Source organism: Tachypleus tridentatus, chromosome 6 (assembly GCF_004210375.1).
Source record: "Tachypleus tridentatus isolate NWPU-2018 chromosome 6, ASM421037v1, whole genome shotgun sequence".
NCBI classification, from domain to species: Eukaryota; Metazoa; Arthropoda; class Merostomata; order Xiphosura; family Limulidae; genus Tachypleus; species Tachypleus tridentatus.
Window position 1 is genome coordinate 79,334,983 of NC_134830.1, and position 25,707 is coordinate 79,360,689.

At 32.4% G+C, this 25,707-nt stretch overlaps 1 protein-coding gene across 1 annotated transcript; it reads left to right on the forward strand.

Annotated features, from left to right (window-relative positions):
* The first annotated feature begins 746 nt into the window (after positions 1-746).
* Positions 747-14,076, forward strand: LOC143252879 (uncharacterized). The gene is made up of 5 exons (XM_076505686.1): positions 747-884; positions 5,006-5,138; positions 7,107-7,240; positions 7,687-7,816; positions 13,563-14,076. The coding sequence occupies exons 1-5, from the start codon at positions 848-850 to the stop codon at positions 13,825-13,827; spliced, it is 699 nt and encodes a 232-aa protein (XP_076361801.1). The 5' UTR covers positions 747-847; the 3' UTR covers positions 13,828-14,076.
* Positions 14,077-25,707: the final 11,631 nt, after the last annotated feature.

A 25,707-nucleotide genomic window follows, 5' to 3' on the forward strand; every position in this document is an offset into this window, starting at 1 on the left:
ATTTAATTAATAACTTACATAATAATGTCTTAAGAACAAAAATCTGGCTAATTGTAGAAATATGACGAAATTTCAGCTGAATTTTAATCGTTTCTTTAATTTTTAATATTCATATCAACAATTCAAGATTATTTTTATGGCGAAGCTTCAAAATCATATTGAAATACTCAACTAGAGAGACGTTTAATGAGTATTTTATTTATTGTAAAAGATAAATGTCACTGCAATTATTTTTAGGTTTTTGTTTGTTTTCAACATAGCTGTGTTCCTGTTTTCTGTCTAGAAATATATAAATAATTGGAATAAATTTTAACGTGTTTCTCTATGTGCAGAAAAACAAAACACAAACAAACAAACATACATTGCCTTATTAATTAAAAACTTATGATTTAAAAATTGACTACATAGCGACTACTACATTAAAAATAAGGATTGACAAAGCATGCAAACGAGAACTGTATTAAAGAGAATACACGTGGTTAAAATAAGGTTTCTTTTTATAAATAAGATATTTTCAGTCTCCTAAACTTTAATACAACACTGAGAATACAATCGTTGATGCAAATTATTAGGAATGACTAAACTGTTGAGCTTATTTTTTAGCTTAATTTCTAAGTTTGAAGGCTTAAAATAGATGTGGACCAAGGCCAGTAATAACGAATGCATATGTATACAGAATGGTAACTTAAATTATACTGTTGCCTAAGGCCGACAGGCTCTCTTTCTCAAGAAGAAGTTTACCTTGAAAAAATAACAGGTAAGGGTGTTGTTGTATTCTGATATAACAAAGAACATTTTATAAACTCAATACATGACAACACTTAAACACGGGGAGTAGCGTGACAAGATGATCTCTATTTGTAGAATTGTTCTGCTACTTTGTGGTAAGTTCTTAAGTTAAAGTAATTCTTACCATTAATATTTTAACCTTTTTGTAGTGAATTATGTACTAAACGTTAAAAACAAGTCCAAAATGAATATCATGTTGCATTCAGGTTGGGACATTATAACACACACTCGCACATGTATACAGTTTACATTTATCATGCAGTGCATCGTTAAGTGAAATTAAGGAAGGTTCAAATTAATTTAAAATTCTCTGTAGCAAATAAAATTAACTGTTTTCTATTTCTTTAATTTAGCGCAAAGCTACACGAGGGCTAACTGCGCTAGTCGTCCCTAATTTAGCAGTGTAAGACGAGAGGGAAGGCAGCTAGTCATCACCACCCACCGTCAACTCTTGGGCTACTCTTTTACCAACGAATAGTGGGATTGATTGTACCATTATAATGCTCACACGGCTGAAAAGGCGAGCATGTTTGGTGTGACGGAGATTCGAACCGCGACCCTCGGATTACGAGTCAAACGCCTTAACCCACCTACCCATGCCGGGCGACACCGTTTGAGACAAAAACTTCCTCAACAAGCAAAGCCTTTTGTTCTCACACACCCTTAAATCTCGTCACGCATTTTATTTAGCTACAAACTGCTAAAACGACAAACGTTGTAAGTATATACTTCAGTTTCAGTGGTAAAAGAGTAGCTCAAGAGTTAGCGGTGAGTAGTGATGACTAGTTGCCTTCCCTATAGTCCTACACTGCTAAATTAGGAATGGCTAGTGCAGAAAACCATCGTATAGTTTTGCGCGAAATAAAAAAACACAACAGCAAAACAATGTACTTCAGTTACTGAATAATACAGTTTGGTGCTACAACAAGTGTCGTTATAGAAAATAAACTTTTATTTTTTAAAAATAAAAGTTTTTGTTCTTCTTTTAGTATTTAATCACTTTTTCAAAAATAATAAACCACAAAGCCTACTTAAAGGCAGATTTTAAATGCAATTACATTTTTTCAAGTTGCATAAGCCCTTGAAGGCCTGGCATGGCCAAGTGTATTAAGGCGTGCGACTCATAATCTGAGGGTCGCGGGTTCGCATCTCCAAACATGCTCGCCCTTTCATCCGTGTGGGCGTTATAATGTGACGGTCAATCCCACTAATCGTTGGTAAAAGAGTAGCCCAAGAGTTGGCGGTGGATGGTGATGACTAGCTGCCTCTTCCCTCTGGTCTTACACTACTTAATTAGGGACGGCTAGCACAGATAGTCCTCGAGTAGCTTTGTGCGAAAATAAACAAACAAACAAAAACAAACCTTTAAAAATAAAATAAATAATTTAAAAAATAGAACAATTATATCAAATATATTGAAATAACAGCTTCGACTGGACGTAAATATTTGGTTGTTTATTCAAAATTGGTATAGTTTTCGAATCAAAACATTTTTTTCTAATTTAACTTTTAGTTGTTTTTTTATAGCACTAGTAGTAACTGAAATAATGTCTCTTGGCATTTTTCTTTTTTTATTTGAAAAAGATTAAAACACAAACTATAAGGTCATGAATTGAATGTATTTTGCTTTCTCGTTGTGGGTTAAGCCTAGTGCAGAGCTCTGAATTTCAGAATTGCCAAGTTGCAGTCGAATTCATGCAATATAACAAAATAATCTCGCATTTGAAACTACAAGTCCATTATAAGAACGACAGTTTATACATTAGCGAAAATGACGAGTGTTATGGTGCTACGACTGATTTCCTTCCTTCAAAATTATTAGTCTTGCCATACCTACAAAATGTAAATATTTTACCGTTTGTTAGGCAAATTTTTATTGTTGAACAATAAAATATAATACATTCATGATTATTATATTTGAATTTCGCGCAAAGCTGCACAAGGGCTATCTGCGCTAGCCGTCCCTAATTTAGCAGTGTACGATTAGAGAGAAGGCAGCTAGTCATCACCACCCACCGCCAACTCGTGGGCTACTCTTTTACCAACGAATAGTGGGATTGACCGTTACTTTATAACGACCCCACGGCTGAAAGGACGAACATGTTTGGTGTGATGCGGATTATATTTTATGATTAATATTATGAATATGTTTAACTTTAAATATATTTATCAGGAAATAATATAAGATATAATCTTACGAAAAAAAAAACACAATTTTCCAGAAAATTACAATTTATATCACCCATAAATTGTTTATTAAGTCTGTGCATTCGAAAGTTAAGGAGAGTAATATGTTACTTCTTGAAAATAGTCTGACAATAAATTCAAAAACTTCGGTACATTTCGAATTTCGATCACATTATTAAAAATTACCGACAGATAGAGACTGACTTCTACAAGATATGTTTGCAAGATGTCTAAATTTCCATTTAAACTCTCAGCAGCAGCGGAGTTTATTGATACTTTAGTTATCAAATTCTACAATTAAACAGATTCTTACTAGATCTCATGTGCGATAACATTGTATATTTATATATATTAAAAACAAATTACACTGTTGTATTTTGGTTACTTATTGCAATTTAGGAATAAAATATAATATTCTAAACGTAAAATCCTAGAATCTACATAGATTGGGAAACTAATTTTAACCCAGAGCCCCCTCCTCTTTTCTTCTCGTCCCTCTGTGGGACAGCGGCTCGTCATGGCCTAGTGGTTAGGGCGCTCAGCTCGTAATTTGAGGATCGCGGGTTCATATCCCTCTCACACCAAACATGCTCGCCCTCCCAGCCGTGGGGCTTTATAATTTGACGGTCAATCCCACTATTCGTTGGTAAAAGAGTAGTCCAAGAGTTGTCGGTGGGTGGTGATGACTAGCTACCTTCCATCTAGTCTTACATTGTTAAATTAGGGAGGGCTATCGCAGATCACTCGTGTAGCTTTGTGCGAAATTTAAAAAACAAACAAACAAATACAATGCTAAAACCAGGGGGTCGATTCCTCTAGATCAGTGGTTCCCAACCATTTTTATACCCCGCACCCCTAAAAAATTTTAATATGTTCTCGCACCCTTCACAGTAATTATTTATTTAAGAATAAAGGTGAAGGTGGCCAAAACAAGTTTTCGTAATTAGTTTTTAATGAAATAAAATCGAACGTAATAATTGAATATATAGGATAGTACCCTTAATATAAAAAAAAAAAAAAACTGAAATGTTATTTCGCACCCCTGGTTGGGAACCACCGCTCTAGATAAACACAACAGATTGTCTAATGTGGCTTTGGTATAAAAAATACACACACTATTTTCCACTTCTTTAAAAGTTCCTATGATATTAAACTTTAGATTTGACGTAATTTATTCTTTATAATGAAGTTTTCGATGTTACAAGTTTCCGACGATTTTTACTAGCGTTTTCGTCAGTTGAAGTTCTATATTAACCCATTAAAGCATAATTATGCAAAAACATTGCAACATATATATAGATAGAGAGAGATATATATTTTTTTTTTTTTTTTTTTAATTTTGCGCAAAGCTATACGAGGGCTATCTGCGCTAGCTGTCCCTAATTTAGCAGTGTAAGACTAGAGGGAAAGCAGCTAGCCATCATCGCTCACGGCCAACTCTTGGACTACTCTTTAACCTATGAATAGTGAGATTGTTATAATGTGACATTCAATCCCACTATTTGTTGTTAAAAGAGTAGCCCAAGAGTTGGTGGTGGATGGTGATGACTAACTGCTTTCCCTCTAGTCTAACACTGCTAATGTAGTGACGGCTAACGCAGATAGCCCTTGTGTAGCTTTGCGCGAAATTAAAAAAAGTAGTGGAATTTGACAGTTACTTTATAGCGTTCCCACGGCCTCACAGTCCAGAAACGTATTCTCTACAGTGTGACATGACCTGCCAATTCTCGAATTCACACTTTGAACACACTAACCAATTGGCCATGGTAATAAATTTGTTTTCTAACATTTAGAATAAGAAACTGAAAATTTTAGCCTTAGCCAACTAATGTAACCATATTATTTACTAAGGCTGTATGTTTTATTGTGTAAAGTTCTGATATTGTATTATATATACAACTATATAACATATAAATATTGGAACATTATATTGATATCTTTTTTTTGAAATTTTTGATACAGTTATAGCTGCTTGGTTATCAGATGGTTAATTCAAGCCAATGTGTTATTTTGTCTTTAAAATATTTAGTGTTCCATGCTATCAGATGTCAGACAGAATGCTCCGAAGAAAAGGCTGATTACTGTGCCAGTCTCCTAATTCCATTTAACAATTATAATGCTCTAATTCCGTTAAATACTGAAGAACTTGAAGAATATTGCAGGTAAAAAAATAAAATGCAAAGGGTATAAAGTAACAAACATTTTTAACCTGTAAAAGCTTTAAAAAATCCATTATCTATTTTCTACTTTTGGTACGTAAAACTATGCTAAGTGAAATATTGTTTTTGATGCATAAAAGAAAGTGAAAAATGCAACTTATTTTGTGAAAAATGTAATTATTTATCAACCTGTTTCATGATAATGGAAGTAAATAAAATGTTATATTACTTTTTAAAAACACATACATCATATAATTAATTTTCCATATGTCTAGATGAAGTGTCCTTGATATGATTAACTTATACATAATTATTTCGTTTTGGATTCATACTGAATAATTTATGTAATATGCATATTTCTTTGTTCGGTATTTATGGAAAAGAGATAAATAAACGATCTTCATAAAAAATGGAATCTTAAGTCAACGCAATATCATATTATTACTTTTTATTTATTTCTTAGAGTAGCTCGGATTAATTCAGAAGTAAAATTTCATTTTCAATGCAATGTGTAAAAATAATTTTTATTATTAATTTGCAGGATATAGTATAATTCATAGTTTCAGTAATTATTCTTGTATTAGTATTAAGCCTATTACATTATTATTCATTCATTCTCTTGAGGATTTTTTACGAAGTAGAAAAGTTCATAATGATAGTATTTCAACCACAATATACTTGCTATATCCATTGCTGACGACGCTTTTGCTCAATACTGTATTTGCTGGCCTGAAGAGCTCTCAATTAGATGTGTGTGTGTGTGATGATTTGCTAATCGCAAAGTCACATCGGACTTTCTGCTCTGTCCATCAAGGAAAATCGAGCCCTTGCTTTTGTTGGTGTAAATCTGTAGACCTACCACTGTCCCAACGGGGGACCTCTCAATTAGGAGAAGCAACAATAAATATAACAGAAACACTGTGGTTGGTGTCACAGATTTACTTTGTTCATTTATTTTAGTGCGTATATTTATTTTTGTGTCGTTTTCTTTTTGTCTGTGACGTATATTCTTAACTGTGTATTAAGCAAGTCTCGCCTGTTCTCGAAACTTGTATAGAATTCTTAAAAGTGAGAAGAAACAATATTTGTTTTAAAAAACACGTTAGATCATTGTAATCAAGCAAACTTTGGTGAAAGTTCTAGAGACTCGCATGGTTTGTATCAAAATAACGCACCAAAAGGAAGAGAGAATATTATTCGTCAGCTGCAGTCAGTTTGCTATAGGCTTAGAAAACTGTGATTAAAGTCTATTAATATGAAAACTACAGATTTGACCAGGAACGTGTATAGATTTCGAACATTACAAACTGTTCAACTTCAGTGAATTACTTTGGATATTAGAATTTCTACGAAAAATATTAAATACGTTTATCGGTACCCGGTGTGAGACCAATCAATAAACGGCATCTGGTTAGCTTAAGCGTGGTCTGACAATATCAACTCAGAACTAATTAGTTCATCGTGGATCTGGATTGTCGATAAAATATTTAGTTTCAGACTGGATATAAGGCTCTGTGTTGTCTGCAAGTTTGTAAAACTCTTATATATAAATCGTAATTTGAAATAATTATTAGTATTAACCGTTATTATAAATTGTATTGTTTTTATGTTTGATAATGAACATATATATGTGTTGGCAAATAACATTAATTTAATACATATTAACATTTAATTAACTACTAAGTTCAAGTTCAAAATTTAAGTTAGTATTACAACACGTTAACATACGTAATATAATAAATCGGAGAATCGTCCGAAATAAATTATAATACGTAACACTGGAATACTGTTATCATCTACTTTTGTAATAATTCTTGAAAATCCTAAGGGACTGGATAAATAATGTAGTGTTTAAAATGTAACAGGTCTGGCACTGATGCCGTATGGCGAATATAATTATAATCATGTTTCCCCGGCTTATAAAAAAGCATTTACACTTTAACAAATGTTTGCAATATTTCCGACTCATAGACAACAGAAAGAAATGGAAGAATGTGTCACAGAATATTCAGACTTGTGCTTGGATTCATTGGTTGGGCAGTTATCTCAAATATTTATCCAGGGTGCTATAAGCCAAAACAAAGAAAGATGTGAGAAAAGAGACAGTAAGTTTGATCTACTTTATCCTACGATGTCTCTAGACAGCTGGTTACTTTTTTTCAAATACAGCGTTCTCAGTTATTAACTATATTATACTCACTAACAATAAATAAATAATTTGATATTTTGATCAACAGTATTGTTTTTGTTGATTCAATGATAAGCCTGAAAGTTTATAACTGTAAAAATTTGGTTTCCGTACCTGTTATTGGTAAATCACAATTACATATTTTTTAATACTTAATAATAAACAAATTAAACTATAACATTTACATGAGTGTAACAGAAAAAATGATTATGTGAACGATATAACATGGCATAAAAATTTACTTTGTACATACATGTTGGGTATCGCGTTAAAAAATTAACATTTCTGTGCCAACTAAACAAGTTATTACTTATCTAATTATTGTCGAGTAATTTATATATTGTCTTGGTTTATTTGCTACAGATTACTTGAAGTATGTTAACTGTGTAAAAAAGATTTTCCAGCCGTTAAGAGATTGTATGAAAAATTTCATTCTTGATCTAGAATTGGTCTCTGTTATTGACATTGATTTGTTGATTCCAACTATTTGCTGGTAAGTATTCCAACAAGGTATGACTTTTAATACTACTTCTTACTTGATGAGTTGATTTGTTCACTATAGCATGCACAATTTACTCATACTAAATATTTGTGATTCTTATACTTTAGTTAGTGTTAAAACAAAATAAATAACCAAACTGTTGCAGTTGGATAGCATTTGTGTCAGGTTGAAGAGCCGAGATTCTTTACAGTAGGTGCCTGTGATATGTTGGCAACATATTTCAACAATAAACGGACAGCACACAATCCACGTGTTTTAAAATAATATATTCAAATCAAATCAAATATATGAACAAATATTGTTTACACTGTTGGTTATTATAGTTCTATCTAGAGTTTTAAATAAATGTTTGTTTCGACAAAGCCTGTATAGGTGGGTTCAATTAGTTCAGAACACCCTTTAACAAGATAAATTATTCTCCTCTGCACTTTTATCATAATACAAGGCTGTGATAGTCACTTTAAAATCACTACTGTAACTGTTGGTTACCACAATTATATCCAGAGTATTAATTAATTGTTATCTTTTCCTTAAAGTCCACACAAATGAGTTAGTAGCTTTTGACAAGACAAAATGTTCTTCTATATCTCTGTCACTACAATACAAGTTGTGAAACTCATTTTAGTAATTGCCCATAATGGCTAAACTTACATACAGTACAATTTCACTTTTATTGTTCACTTTTGCTTTCGCCCTCAGTGGCACAGTGGTATGTCTGCAGGTTCACGCCGCTAAAAACCGGGTTTCGATACCTGTGCTGGGTAGAGCACAAATAGCACTTCATGTAGCTTTGTGCTTAATTCCAAACAAACAAAACAAAACACACTTTTGCTTTCACTTTTCACTTACTTTAACTCTTGCACAGTATAAAATAAATAATACTTTCATATTGAACACTTAAAATAAGCAACTGTGCATGTCCAACCATTAGCTATAATAGTATTTGGATACTTAAAGGATGTCATCTCATTGGGTGCCGCCAGAGGGTTATATAAATGTTGTATAAGAAACAAAGGTTGTCGACAATTGAGGGTTATATAAGTCTTAAGTAATATGTGAAAGAACAGAGGATACATTACAAAGGTTCATATTTCCGTGAAGTGGTACCAGAGGGCGTTTTGTTGGAGCAGAGGGTAAGATGATGAGGTAATCAACTTAGATAGTTTACAAGCAAACTACCAGAGGATGATGTAAATCAACGTATTCCAACATGTAATTAACGTTACAGTAGCAAGTAAGAACATAAAATTAATATTTGATCTAATTTACAATTGCTATTTCAATCTCTTGTTCTTTTCGTTATCATCAACTTTATAGTTTTTTTTCTTACAATTTAATTGTATTATATATGTTTTACAAAGGCGGGCGATATTTCTATAAGTAAAAAATCTTCAACTTGTCTCGACTTGTATATATAACTTTCATTTATGTATATAATTATATTACACGCGTTTTACAAAGGTCGATAATATATTTTAGAACGGCTAGTATGGGTATCAACACTTTTATTGATAAGCTGAGAACAACGTTTCGACCTTCCTAGGTCATCTTCAGGTTAATAAAGAGAGTTTGCAAATGACAGTTGCCGGACACACATCTTAGGCACGAGAGCATAAACAAGTATGAAATTGTAGGGAGCGTTGCAGTTGCGTGTCACATTATTAATTGTATGGGTATAAAGGTTGCTTTATATTGGTTTAATTTTGGTTTTAGTTGCTGTATAAGTAAGGCTTCTTTGATTTTACGTTTGTTTATATCTGTTTCCCTACTTAGTATCCGGGAATTTTCTGTGGTTATGTTGTGTTTATTTGATTTGCAGTGTTCAGAAACATGTGAAGGTGTTTTTTGTGTTCTTTGAATCTAGTTTCCGTTTTTTCACTTGTTTCTCTAATACAGAAGGCATGACTGTTGTTCCATTGTATTTTATAAATTATGTTGGTGTTATGTTTGTCAGTGTAGTTTTTATATGGTATGGACTTTAGTTTTGTTTCTGGTTTTTGAATAAATTTGGTGTTTACTGGAATGTTTTTATTTTTTGTTGTTTTTCAATTTCGCGCAAAGCTACTCGAGGGCTATCTGCGCTAGCCGTCCATAATTTAGCAGTATAAGACTAGAGGGAAAGTAACTAGTCATCACCACCCACCGCCAACTCTTGGGCTACTCTTTTACTAATAAATGGTGGATTGACCGTCACGCATTCACCTTCGGCTAAAACAAGTAATGCTTTTGTTTTTATAAAACTGACGTACTAAGATTCTGACAAAACAGATATTCCATTTCCATTTATATCAAAATATCACTTTAGATACAATGTATTAGTTAACTGAAACATAAAATAATTGTATTCACAAATAAACATAGTTCATAATCAAGAAAGGTTTGTGTATAATTACTGTATTTCACAGAATCCAATGGAAAATAAATTAGCTTTGCTATATAGAGTTTGCAATCATAATCCTAAAAGAACCTTTAATTATAAATCAAGTGATTATTTTTTAATTTGATAAATTCAGCATATTTACTGTTATCATTACAGAATACATTTTACAACAACAATGCAAAATCGCAGACTTTAGAAGCATCATACATGCTGAAAACTTTATTAGCACTAATATACTATTTACGTAAACATCTTAACTTATAACGTACCAGCAAAGTATTAGTTTCATACAACTTTTCAACATTATGTCCACACTACTATTTGTTCATTTCAGTCTATATTTGTATAGACTAAATTTTTCCTATAAATACACTGCAAATACACATTATTCACATGTGTATAAAAATATGTAAAATCAAACAATGAAATTATCATGAGACTACGTAAATAAATGAATTAAGGACCTAAACACTTGAGTTTTGAGTTCTTTTCAAGAAATAATTATTTTATAACAACAGTGGTACTGCACTATTTGTTTACTCTGTGTATTTAATGGAAACTAAATGTGTAAGATTTCAGTTTAAAGGATCGGAAAAAGTAGTGACTATTTCAAAACAGGCATTTAGGTCACATAGATTTTGAAACAATGTTTCCGTAACATATGTTACATTATTCATTTCCTTTACGCTGTATAAAAATATTATCAAATATATTAGTCATCAATTACATATCAATATTTTGTGATTGTAATATATAAAAATCACGTTTCATCATAGTCCAAATTATGCTTAGCAAATATTAATTATATACGTAAAGTCTCAGACTTCACAAGTATCATACACACACTGAAAAATTCAGTGACAAAACGTCACATCATAAAATAACGAATTTATCTAAGATTTATAAAAAAATAATGTGTATGCATCCTACCTTTGAAGAGTTTAAGAATAAAATCTGTAAATTAACTGTGATAACAATAGAGAATTTCTTGACAAAACAATAAAATTTTATTGCTTCTTACGATAAAAGATATGACCTACAAGAAAATACACTTATTTTCTTTCACATTTTATAAATCTATCACTTCTACTGTACAACTTTTATCATTACAGAATATACTTTACCCCGAAAATAGTTACATGGTGACTATACTTTAAGTTTAACAACGAAGAACTAATTTTGTTTGTCACTGAACTTATTAGTCAGTAAAAAACGAAGCAATCCGCTTTTGCATTTTTCATAACGGTATAGAAAGCTACGTGTAGGCCCGGCATGGCCAGGTGGGTTAAGGCGTGCGACTCGTAATCTGAGGGTCGCGGTTCGAATCCCCGTCGCACCAAACATGCTCGTCCTTTCAGCTGTGGGGGCGTTATAATATTACGGTTAATAATCCTACTATTCGTTGGTAAAAGAGTAGCCCAAGAGTTGGCGGTGGGTGGTGATGACTAGCTGCCTTCCCTATAGTCTTACACTGCTAAATTAGGGACGGCTAGCGCAAATAGCCCTTGAATAGCTTTGCGCGAAATTCAAATATAAAACAAACAAACAAAAACTACATGTACATTCATAACATTTGAAAGTTACTTTTTGTTTTTGAATTAGTGCTTTCTACATATGTAGTTTAAAACTACTGTTGTTTACAAATACAACTTACCGAGATATATCCATTGTTTAACTTCTTGAGGATGTAATTGTTTAGGCACATAAAGAAATAACAGTGTCATCCATCTGTGTTCGTCGAATTTGCTCTTCAGAACACTGGTTACAGCTGTAAAAATGAGATTCTTCTCACATAGGTATTGAGAATTTGTAAACGTTATAATATTCACAGAAATTAGATATTTGCTCTAATTAGAACAATGTTATCAATATGATGCAATACCGTTCATTTCTATTTCATAAAAGATCAAAGCTTTGGTTGCTTTAGTGATGAAAGAAAATGTGATATGTTAACATTTTGGACGAGGCAGAGTTAACACTACCCTGTTCTTGGACAATATAAAGAATGTGTAATGTGTTCAATACTACGATATTACATCATTAGAACAGTAAGCAGTGTGAATACCATAGTGAAAGTTGTCAATTTACAGTGATGTACTTGTCAATTCTGTGATCTCACGATAAAAAGTATGGTCTACGAGAAAAGACATATCTATCATTTTACACGAAATAATTTTATCAACAGTATTCATATAATTCTCATTAAAAAAAACATTTTATACATTGACCAGTGTGGTTAGATATACGTTAATCAGTTATCTTCACAAACCGCTGCTTAAAAGTGGATGACCTTTGTAAGCCATGCTTACTATAGTTAAATTAATATTATTCATACCGCATGCCACTGAGGTAGTATCCTTTAAGTGCTCAAGTACAGCTTTAAATATCGACAACATGTATGATATGCATAAATACTCCTGCATTCGTTTTCTTTTTGAAGACTAGTATAATGAGAACAAGAAATCTCGTATCATAATCCGCATATTTATGTATAATTACTCGCTCTTAAGCGCTTATTATTTGTAGCATCTGGATAACATTACCAAATTTCAAACATTGATATTATTGTGGGCTATATTACTATTATAGGCCATAGTATTATCACTTTAATGTTTTCTTTACTAGAAATAGTTATTTCACATTATGTAATAATTGTGTGAAGTCTAGCAGATTCATGAAAATTTCGGCCTCTAAACTAAATGACTAACTTTAATCCACTGAAACTGACATTTTAATATTTATTTGTTTTTTAGGAAGTTTCGAGATTTAACAGAGGTCTAAACATTTAGTGAATCGTCTAGATATCACAATTTTTACATGGTTTAAAATAACTTTCTCTTATAAACTAAGCATTAAAGTAATAAATATATAATCCACAACAATATAATCACAATTAATTTAATTTGTTGAAAATATTACCTTTCTCACTTTATTCTTCTAGTAGTCTACAATTAGTGTCTTTGAATAGCAATTCAGGTAATATTATCTATGGGAATAACTTACGTATTTTAAATACTTTCTTCTTTATGAAGGCTCTGGTAAGTTTGTTTCAGAAAGTATAAATGACATATAATGTCAATAATAATTTTGTAAAATGTACCATGTTTTGTAAGATTTCATCGATCAAACTGTATTTAGTTATTTATAGTTTGGTTTGTGTGTGTGTCAGAATATGTTTATTATGCATGACACTTTAAAAAATGTGTCACTGATTTCACATTGCATCGCTTGTAACTTTTACTGTTTTTTTTTATTTCCCAACATTACCATGAAAGCTTAACACTTGAAATGCTAAAACATTAGTTAACACTGTGATATGATATTATTTGTATAAATATAATACATTGTTGCATTTAGTTCTTTTGGAAAGTACCGGAAATGTGCTGTAGAAGTAATCGACGTTTCCTGCAGTCCGAATGAAGCAGAATATTTTACTTCGTCAATAAACGGCTATAGTTCGGACTTAGTGGCAGCTATGTGTTTGGAATACGAACCAGGGTCATCTAGATGTCAAGATGTCAAAGTTCCTAGAACGAACACCACATCATCTACTTATTTGTCAATATTTCCTTCCTTGAATCGAGCTCTGAACCGTTTAGGAAACGAAGATGAGAGCAGATAATTTCTGTTTCTCTCTTTCTAACATTCATAGCCTACTAAAATAAAATTGAATAAACTAATCAAAAGAAAGATAACCGGAATTGCTAACCTTTAGATTAACAACTTGCTTTTATGTTCATTACTATTAGTGGGATCTACGTATTACATCGTCCTATTGAATAATTTTGTTTTTGTATGCTACAACATTTAGAATATGAAACTGAACAAAATAAAAGTAATAAAATCATTCGTTGATTTTACACACAAAATATATATGGTATCTCATCAATAATTAATGAGATTAACTGCAATATTGATGGTATTTTTCCTCACATTTTTATGTGACTCATATCTTACTAAAAACCCTGTAACCAAAAACGTCCAAGACTTATAAGTAGTTTTATGTGTAAACAAACGAGAAAAATCTGTTCGAAATATCAATGAGTTCCATATAGATCTCACCGGTATTTTTTAAGCTGTAACTTACATATATAATTTGGTTTGTAAATTGTGATCACACTGATGTAAAAAGTTATGAAATACAATGTTTAAAGCCAAGTTGTATTGGCCGACTGTCGCATTCTTCATTCGAGTAGTTCTAAATATGATTTTTGAGATGTTGAAAATGGGCTTAAAATTATAAAAATATATATGCATGAATGAGTTTAACAGTGCAGGGTATCCGTCAGCAGGTTTTAGTTTGTTTTGAAATTTGTAGTTTTTCCCTTAAATAGTAGATTGAATAACACGTGTAGGACTGCTCTTACTTCCAGAGATAAACTATGTTAATTGCTCTTATTGTAAGCAGCTGAAGAGGAAACTTTAAACGTTTTTATACATTGTGCTAATATTTGAAAGAAATTGCTGATAAAACTTTTTTGTTAATGTACACAATATCTATGCTAATTACCTTCTGGAGCATAAATAGTATAAACAAACACATCAAGTTAAATTATAGTACTCATATCATATTACCACGTAAAAGAAGCAATAGTAAAATTTTAAGTGAATTTGTAAATTTACATAGCACTTCAACAAAATGATTATTTATCTACTTAAAGCCTAGAACAAGAATGATTACTTGATGCAGCTTATACACATGTTTAAGCAGCAGTTTAAAAACACTACAGCATTAGCGCTGTAACTTCACCTTGTAAAAATGCCTTTCAAAACAAATTTGTAGACAACTAAAACATTTAAATATTAGAACTAAGTATTAATCATTGAAATGATATTGAATATTTGTATTAACATTAATCTTGAATTCTTATTCATGAGTTACCTGAAAAATGCTTCTAGTTCACATTGACTGCTGAAAGGTATGTTATGGTGAATAAGTTACTGCAAATCTAGAATTAAGGAAGGTGATAATGACTTTAAATACGTTAAAATGCTTCGGACCTTTATGTCACATTTTAACTGAAAATATTATATCTGTGTCACAGTGAGACTAAAATTAAACGAGTGAAATGGATAGTTTGGTCTGTTAAAAGTAATATTGGGAAATGGCTATATTATAGAATAAGGTGAGCAAAACTTAGTACTAAGTTCATTATGGAATATTGCTTATATTGTTGTATTGCAAACTTTAAGACATTGTGGCAGCTATACAATTTCGATCCTGTTACTGAAAAAGTGCCTCCCAGTGGCACAGCGGTATATCTGTGGGCTTACAAAGCTAGAAACAGTTTCGATACCCTGGTGACGATAGCCCATTGTGTAGTTTTATGCTTAACTACAAACGAACTGAAGAAAGCAATAGTTACTGCCAAAACGCCTGGCTCTTGGTTTTAAACTTTCTGTTTTAACGTAAAGTGTAAATCAATGTGTTCACAGGTTTTAAATTTATCGTGGGATTTGGTTTCTCAAGGTTTCACTGTGTGTTTATAATCGTTATGAAAACATTTCATTATTGATTATAAAATTATATATTCTGTAAAACGTACATGTACCAGAACTGGTATTTAATGCAATAAACTTTAATATTTTTTAAAAGTTTTTAGTGTAAAGTACTAATAAGAAATTTTGAATAGTAGTAAAGTAGAATGTATAATAATAAGTGAAACACTATATCTGTCACATCCATCGCTGACGAATCGGGCCCGGCATAGCCAAGTGTGTCAAGGCGTTCGACTCGTAATCCGAGAGACGCGGGTTGGAATCCCGGTCGCACCAAACATGTTCGCCCTTTGGGGCGTTATAATGTGACGGCCAATCCCACAATTCGTTGGTAAAAGCGTAGCCCAAGAGTTGGCGGTGGGTGATGGTGACTAGCTGCCTTCCCTCTAGTCTTACACTGCTAAATTCGGGACAGCTAGCGCAGATAGCCCTCGAGTAGCTTTGTGCGAAATTCAAAAACAAACAAACACTGACGAATCCTTTCGCTCAGTACCAGTACTACTCAAGTCAGGTGGGATACAACAGATAGAGCAATGGTTGATACACTATTTAGATTAGCAATTCGCTTAACGACAACAGTTGCGATGTGGAATAAGTTGTTGTAATGTAATTTTTCACCAGTTTTAATTATATCACTGTAGAACATAATTCGGGTAACAATGTTTTACACCATATTACTTATTTATTTTAAGACTAAGTTATTCATCATTATTTGTCCTACCTCATAATCCAGACCAACTGACGAACAACAAATTAGGCTTCTTGATCCTGTCTCGGGTAAAGCGATCACAGCATTATCGTGAGAAGGCTACAATGGTATTCATTAATATGGTTTTCAATATTAGAAATATATACAATGATGTAAGGAAATGAAATGTTTTCAAACTAGAAAGATTAAAATTAACAATCTTACATGGCACAAACCTTCACTCATTCAATCATTTTTGCTCACAGAAATTCCACCCCTTTTAATAAATAAGCGTAAGTTCTCTTTAAAAAATGTATGAGAAACTGTTTACTCTTAAGCTTTTAGTGTGTAAAAATTCTATTAATTTTTATTGCCTATAATATAACGACATCGCTATATTTAATACAAACTTACCTGTTTGTTATTTAAATAATTTATTATATTCGTATATTTTCAATCAATAAATCAGCCTTTCAGGTTCTCACAATAATTGAAGGATGTAATTAAAATGTTTTTGACGGGTAATGGATTATATAAACAGCAGTATTTAAAGTATGAACAAACAAAACAGAAAAAAAGCAGTGTGTCAAGGATAGTGTTTTTATACATATGATTAACCGTAGTTTGACCAAACCAGCTATCTTCATAATGTTCAGCATGTGGTTCTATAAAGTAGAATATTCAGCTTTCAGGTACTGGTTTTACCTGTACCCTATTTCCGATAATACTATATTCCTGAAAGACACCTGATGATTGAAGAGATCTTAACATCTATAAACTCATGTTTCTGTTGTTCACGAATTTTTTGTTTGACCATAAAATGTTCAAGACATATTTAGATGATAGATGTTACATATTATAATTTATCTCTGACAAGCCTCCAATTTATTATATTACGTATTATGATTTAAAATAGCCTAAGACTGAGTTAAATTGTAATTTAGATTTAGATGTTAATTAAATGTCGATGTATATCAAGTTTATTATATTTGCCAACGATATTGATGTACAGTTTTCATTTCTTCATACAAATATATTTTAATATACGAACAATAATACAATTTATAATAAGGTTATTACGAATAATGATTTATGTACAAAAGATTTACAAACTTGCAAATAATATAAAATATTCTATCTGACATGGAATTGAACACTATTTTATCGACGGTTTACAATGAGCGAAAAAATTTTGACTTTATATTGGTACAATTAACTTAACGGTGAGTTAGCAAGCTCTTAGTTGATCACACGTGAGTTTTTCACCGCTAAAGTTATATAATGTATTCGTTAAAATACAAACATCCTAAACTAATCAGCTTGAGTTAAACAGTTTGTAATGTTCAAAATCTTTGAACGTTCCTGATCAGTACTTGAAGTTCACAATTAATAAATGATAATCACAGTTATAGGTAGCTCCTGAGGTTTATGGCCTTGCATGGCCAAATGGCGAGGATACTCGATTCGGAATCTTAGGGTCGTGGGCTCCAATCCCTACCCCACCAAAACATGCTCGTCATTTCAGCTGTGGGGCAGTCAACCCCGCTATTCGCTGCTAAAAGAGCAGCTCAAGCGTAGCAGTGGGTGGTGATGACTAACTGCCTTTTTTATAGTCTTTCATTACTAAATTAGGGATAGCTTGAATAGATAGTCTTCTTCTAGCTTTGCACGAAATTAAAACAAACAAACAAAATATGAGGTTTATAGCGTACCAACTGTAGAAAACCAATAATATATACTGTCTCTTGGCATTGTTTTGGTTAATTTTATAAGCGAGAGGCAAATGTCTAGGAATTTTAGCTAGCACAACAATACTGACGATCATTATCGTTTACATACACACACAGTACATTGTTAATTCTTACATTCGGGCACCTTCTGCAACTTTAGTGAACAGGCAGGAATTTTGCAAAACAAATTTAAAAGTATAAGTTATATGTACTTCTAAATATATATTTAACTGAAAAAATCGATATTAAAATGGATATGTGTTTTCACAGGTATTTTCAAGTATTTTAGAAAGAAAAACTTACAACTATTTGTTACTACAAATTTATTTGTTGCATGATTTTAAAAAAGCAAACAAATGCTAATTCATAAATAAATGTACCTATACATGACACAATTGATCTTATAAGACAATTTATTTTGTTTACTTTCACTACTTCATAAAATATTTCATAATGTAAACCAATCAATCTAATTTCATTACAAATCTGTTTTAAATAGTAATTCTCATTTTTAAATTTTACAAGATAATTTTTATAAACATCTCTCAGGGAGAATGTTGGAAGAAAGAAAACACAGGAAATTAGAGAGGTTTTTAAATACCTAATACGGAGCATATTGCAGTCAGAGGCAATATTGATAATATGAACCAACTAATCTACTTTTATTATAAGTAATTTCAGATATTAATCCTCTTTCTTTTATTTTAAAAAATGATGATCTAGAAGAAGAGAAGAAGAAAGCTATAGAGGCTTTTAAAGACCTAATACAGAGCATATTTTAGTCAGAAATAATATTTATTGAAGGAAACGATTTGAGGGAAATGGAGTAAAGATTTCGTGGAATGTATTGAGGAACAGGGTTTGGAAGAAACAAAGAGGAAGAAAAAGCTTGTTACAGGTGGCTGATGCTTTAGATATGTATATGGCCAACATATTTTTAAAGAGGGAGAAAATCTTATTACTAACAGAATTGGGCAATATAAACTTGATTATTTGTTGTAAAAGAGACAGTAAAACTGTTGTGGACTGCAGAGCAAAATGATTCCAGAAGAAGCAGTAGTCACCTAACATAGACTACTGGTTGCAGACATGAGGGTAAGAAAAATGAAAAAGAGCAAGAGTAGGAGAATAGAAAGTAAAATAGAAGTCTGGAAATCTAAAGAACATAAGACTACTGATAAACAGAACAAAGTAGTAAAGTTAAGATAAGATACGCAGGGGAGAGCAAAGAGGGAAAAGTAATTAAGGAGAGGAATAAAGTGAAAGTAATACTGTTCAAAGCAACAACTAAAGTTTGTGGTGTTTAGAAAGGGAAAAAGCCTCAAGGGAGAGAAATATAGTGATGAAATGAAAAAGTGCAAGAGACAACAAACAAAAGAGTGAGTCACTTAAAGAAATGACAAACAGTAATAATGAATATGCAATCGTTTGATATAGAGAATACAAGAAGAAAGGGCCTTGGAGGGCCAAGTAGTTAGGCAGCTTGACTTGCAATCTGAGGATTACGACTTTGAATTCCTATCCCGCTTAACATACTCACCCTTTCAGCCATAGAAGTGCTACAATGTGACGGTCAATCCGAATATTCACTGGTAAAAAAGTAGCTCAACAGTTGGTAGTGGAGCGTGATGACTAGCTACCTTCCCTCTGGTCTTTCACTGGTAAATATAATAGAGAATAAACAAGTTTATTTTTCAGTTGATGAAAATTACATTAAGAAGGAATGAAATTAGTACTACGAAAAACTGGTAAATGTAGAAAATGAGAGATGGGGTTTGGAAGAAGTGGCAGTCATTGAAAGCCTATTGAAAGTTGGAAAGTGTTAGGTAAGAGAACCATTGACAAAATTAAACTATGAAAAGCGAGTTGTCCATCAAGAGATGTTGTGTAAAAGATAATAGCTTTAGAATAAAAGGGCATTGATTGGGTATGTCAGTTACTGTAGGAAGAATGGGAAGAAAAGAAAACACTTTTAGAGTGAGAAAAAGACATACAGGTTCGTATATAGAAACAAAAAGATGATATGTTAATATCTGAAAATTATAGAGGCATTAAGCGAACTGAACATACTTTTAAAACGTTTGAAAAGATAGTAGAATATAGGTTTAGAAAATTTGAACAGATTGATAAAATTTGGAATGATTTTATGCCTGGGAATAAATTTTGAACTGCTACAGTCACAGCCAGGAGTCCCAAAGAAGTTGTTAAGGATGGTGAAAACAATGTATAATGGAACAAAGATGTTAGGTATATACGACTATTTTTATTCACTTAAATTTATTCACTTAATTATTTTCAAATCTTATGTTGTGTGGTTCAACTGTTGTGAATTGGTGATTATAGTATTATTTCGTTGTGTTATTAGAACTTTCTAAGTTTTCCTCGTTGTTTTAATTTAGTATTATTGCATTATAATATCTCGTACTGTGGGGAACGTTCTAGGTCTCTATCAGTCTATAAATACGCGTTCAGAATGTAGTTCGAGTTGGTTAAATACAGATAGACAGATCTATACTGCCTGATTATGAGTTTAACTACAAAGAGTGTATAGTGGCGACTTCTAAAAGTGAAATCATCACGGATTGTTTCATAATGACAGAGTATAGATAATAATTATTTTTTTCAGTTGTGGTCCAAAGAAACTGAATCAATCTGGGTGGACTTTAACGAAATACTGTCACGTGAAAAAGTTAGGACACTCTATGAAAGCCTGTGTATTTTTGTAGCATTTTTGAATATATAGATATTTAATCTCAGTTTCAACAATACTGAGAGATTATAGGAATATAACTAAACAATTAAAACTGAAGAAAAGACTTTTCAAGATCTTCTGTAAGTGTAATTTCTACAAAAATGCACATTCTAACTGAGAAAAAAGTTAGGACACCCTACCCCCTAATAGCTAGTGTTACCCCTTTGGCTGAAATAACTGCAGTGAGACGCTTTTTGTAGCCATCTACCTGTCTCTGATATCGATCTGAAAAAAGTTTGCCCCACTCCTCAATGTAGAATTCTTTCAGCTTTGAGATGTTTGAGGGGTTACTTGCATGTACAGCCCGTTTCAAGTCACCCCACAGCATCTCAATGGGATTAAGATCTGGGCTTTGACTCGGCCATTCCAGGACTCTCCATTTCTTAGTTTTCAGCCAGTCCTTGGTGGATTTACTGGTATGTTTTGGGTTACTGTCGTGTTGCAGGGTCCGGTTCCGCTTCAGCTTTAATTTTCTTACAGATGGTCTCACATGATCCTCAAGCACCCTCTGATACAAAGTAGAATTCACAGCGGATTCTATGATTGTAAGCTGTCCAAGTCCTGCTGCAACAAAGCTGCCCCAAACCATGGCACTTCCACTTCCATGTTTCACAGTTGGTATGAGGTTCTTTTCCTGGAACGCTGTATTTTCTTTACGCCAAACATGTCCTCTGTTATGGTGCCCAAATAATTCAATTTTGGACTCATCTGTCCAAAGAACATTATTCCAGAAGTCCTGGTCTTTGTCTACATTCTCTCTGGCAAACTTCAGTCCGGCCGGCTTTGATGTTTCTCTCAAAGAGCAAAGGTTTCCTCCTTGCACACCTCCCATGCAAGTTAAACTTATGCAGTCTTTTTCTGATTGTAGAGGCATGCACTTTTACATCAACAGTAGCCAGAGCCTGCTGTAGATCCCGTGATGACATGTTAGGGTGTTTGGAGACCTCTTTTAGCATCTTGTGGTCTGCTCTCGGGGTGAACTTGCCTGGACGACCAGACCTGGGCATGTTGGCAGTTGTTTTGAAAGCCCTCCACTTGTTGACTATTTTCCGGACAGTTGAATGGCTGATTTCAAAATCTTTTGGGATCTTTTTAAATCCCTTACCAGACTCATAAGCTGCTACAATTTTCTTTCTGAAGGTCTCAGACAGCTCTTTTGCTCTCATCATGGTGCTCACTCTCACTTCAATAGTCAGAAGCACACCAAACTAAATGTCTGAGGTTTAAATAGGGCAAGGCTCATTCAAAATGGGTGGCGTTATAATGTGACGGTTAATCCCACTATTCGTTGGTAAAAGAGTAGTCCAAGAGTTGGCAGTGGGTGGTGATGACTAGCTGCCTTCTCTCTAGTCTTACACTGGTAAATTAGGGACGGCTAGCGCAGATAGCCCTTGAGTAGCTTTGCGCGAAATTCAAAAACAAACAAACAAACTTTCTTGTTTGTGTTAGCGATGGATATTTTGAGTATTGAAGTAAATAGATGGATATTTTGGGACCTCTTGTTTGCGTGTGATTTGGTTATAACAGTCGAAACAGGGGAAGTGTTGCAGAAGAGGTGTGGGATGTGGCAGAAACTCCAAAGAGAGGGTGATTAAAGGTAAACACCAGGAAAACGGAGTTGATGCTAAGCAGCAGAAAGAGAGGCAGAACAAAAGAGTTACAAATAAAAACAGTATCATATTTGATATAAAACAGTCAAATACATTTATGTATATAGTCTCCAACACTAAGATTAAAATTTAGGAAAAAAATAGTAAGGCCAGATCTGCTTTATGCAGCAGAAACTTAGGCTTAAAAAAGAAAGAATGAGGATATTTTAAATATAACTGAAATGAGAACATTAAGAACGATACGCGAGAGGAAGAATAATGGGTAATGACATTAGAAAAATGGTTGGAGTTTGTAAAATCGTAGGAAATGCAATAAAAACAAGACTGAGATAGTTTGGATGTGCAGTAAGAACAGCTTTAAAAATGCCAACGGAAAGACGAAGAAGTAGAAAGAAAACAGATAATACGGTGGTAGAAATTATGCACGGAACTGTAATGTATGAAGTGGGACCCGAATGGCTGATCTTACACCACAATAAAGTTAACACCATAAGAATAAGACCGATTGTGCTATGTATAAGTACTTTCACTCATAAACTATCAGGTTTTTTGGCTGGATCTTTTAGCCTTATGTAACAAATGCATTTACGGTTTCTAGTATTTTGTGACTTGTTGAAGGGGTAAATTGTGTAAGAAATCTTTTTTTCTTTGATTTTCTAAGTTTAATGTGTCCACTTGGGAGTTCACCAATTATATTGATGCAGTCAGGATTTCCATCGCTTAGATCAATAATTTACACCCTTTTCTGAATATGCATTTTTTGTGCACTCCATATAACCCATACATACAAATGTATGTGCACTGTACATGTTATTTTTCTGTATTAATTATTATTACCATTTTCCTTGATAGTATTAATATTTGTACAGTAATTTTTAAAACTTAGATTTGAACTTGTACATTCAGACGTAATTTATATACTGCAATAGTCATAGTTATGTGTCTTCCTGCTAACTCCCAATGCCTTTCAGTTTGCGCACCAAGAACTTATATTACATATACAAGTGTAATAAAACGTAAACATATCCTGAAAAGCATGATATATTAAGGAAATCTTCTTTATGAAATAAGAAAAACAAGAAAATTTTGAAATTTGCAAACTTTTCTGACACACATTAATCTAATAGAGCAATAACTTATATTTAATTCTCACGCAAGTTGTAGTTAAATATATATTTGTTACCATTTTGAAGTGTGCACGCTAGTGTTAACGGCATATGTTATATGCTATGTTTGTTTTCAGAATAAATTATTCTATAAACAAGACCCAAGACTGGATCTGATGAACATATGGAATCCTAAAAGTGTAATGAAATATCTTTACTAAAAGCATTCATCCACTTATGCTTTAGATCATAGATTTCAAGGTGTTTTTTTATAGAACAAGGGCCAAAACATTCTGGCTTCTAACTGATGCCTTCTACCAAATTAATCTATATATACTGAGTACCTTAACAATATTGTGTATTTTGTATATTTATTACGCTTCCCTTTACACTTTCCTCCAACTTCCAGTTTAGGTACTGCTGTATTAGACAAATGTTTAACGCAACACAAACTTATTGCTTTGATGGTAAAGACTACCAAAGATTAGTGAATTTTTCAAGACGTTTTGTAAGAATTATTGTTTGTATAGATTTAATTGTCTCCAATGGGTCAGCGGTAAATGTACACGTTTACAATGCTAAAATCCGGCGTTCACTTCCACACACTGAACAGAGTGCAGGTAGCTTATAAAAACAGGTTTATTTAAGTGATTCAATCACACACAGTTACACTTATTTAGTTATGTATACACATATATAGGTTGCTAAACAGTATTTCTGAGTACAAAAATACTAAAAATAACATTTATATCAAATGTGTGTTTGTGTGTGGGTGTGTGTTGAATTTCGCGCAAAGCTACACAAGGGCTATCTGCACTAGCCATCCCTAATTTAGCAGTGTACGACTAGAGAGAAGGCAGCTAGTCATCACCACCCACTGCCAACTCTTGGACTACTCTTTTACCAACGAATGGTGGGATTAACCGTAACATTATAACGCCCCTACGGCTGAAAGGGCGAGCATGTTTGATGTGATGGGGATTTTAACCCGCAACCCTCAGTTTACAAGTCGAGAGCCTTAACCACCTGGTCATGCTGGACTACTTAAAATGGTGGAAAATGTGCAAATAGCTCATGATGTAGCTTTAAGTTTAAACATAAGTAAGATAATTTAATTATCATATTTATTAAAAGTATTTATTTGATGTCGTAATGAGAAATAAATATTTTAAAACATTGAATATTGATGACGGTCATATACAAATTTAATCATCGGCGCATTAGATAAAGAAATAAAAAAATAGCCCATGTTAAAAATGCGTCTAGAACAACTCATTACTGTTATCAAACTTTCTTGTTATCTGAAATTTTAAATTAGCGTTACAATTTTTAATCAATTGTGCTGATTTATAGGAAACCAATAATAATATCAAACAGTGTAAAAATACTATGCAATAACAGTAGTATACAATTTCAAACGTCATTCACAAAGACTTGAACTTAAATAATCAACATATATACACTTTTCCATCAAAAACAACTCTTGTTTATTTTATCTTTAACTAGATTTCAAATGTTAATGTTTTGAGAAAACTCAAAGTGAAATACTTAAATGCACAAGTTCAATTTAAATTTGTAAAAGTCTGGATGAAAAACATTTTGGTTCCGCTATAACGTTAATTTCCAAAACAAACCAACGTTTTCCAACTGTCCACGTCCTATTTTTTCTTACTCACACTTGATATTTAGATGTTGTTACGTATTATAATTTATTTCGGAATAGTCGCCGATTTATTATATCACGTACGTTTCGTATTACAATTTTAAATAACTGAAATTTGAATTTAAAAGTTAATGAAATATTAATATGTATTAAATTTATGATATTTGTCAACCAGATTAATACACACAATTTTCTTTTTTAACAGAAATATATTTTACTATACAAAATAAAAATACAATTTATAATAGGGGATATTACAAATAGCTATTGGAAATAATGATTTATAAACAACAATTTTACAAACTTAAAGACGATACTAAGTCTTATAGCCGGTCTAGAACTGAATATTTTATTGACTATCCACTACCACGATTCGTAATTGATAATGTTACACCTCTCTTAAGCTAATTAACTGTCGTTTCTTGATTGGCCTCACACTGCTTACAAGCTCACT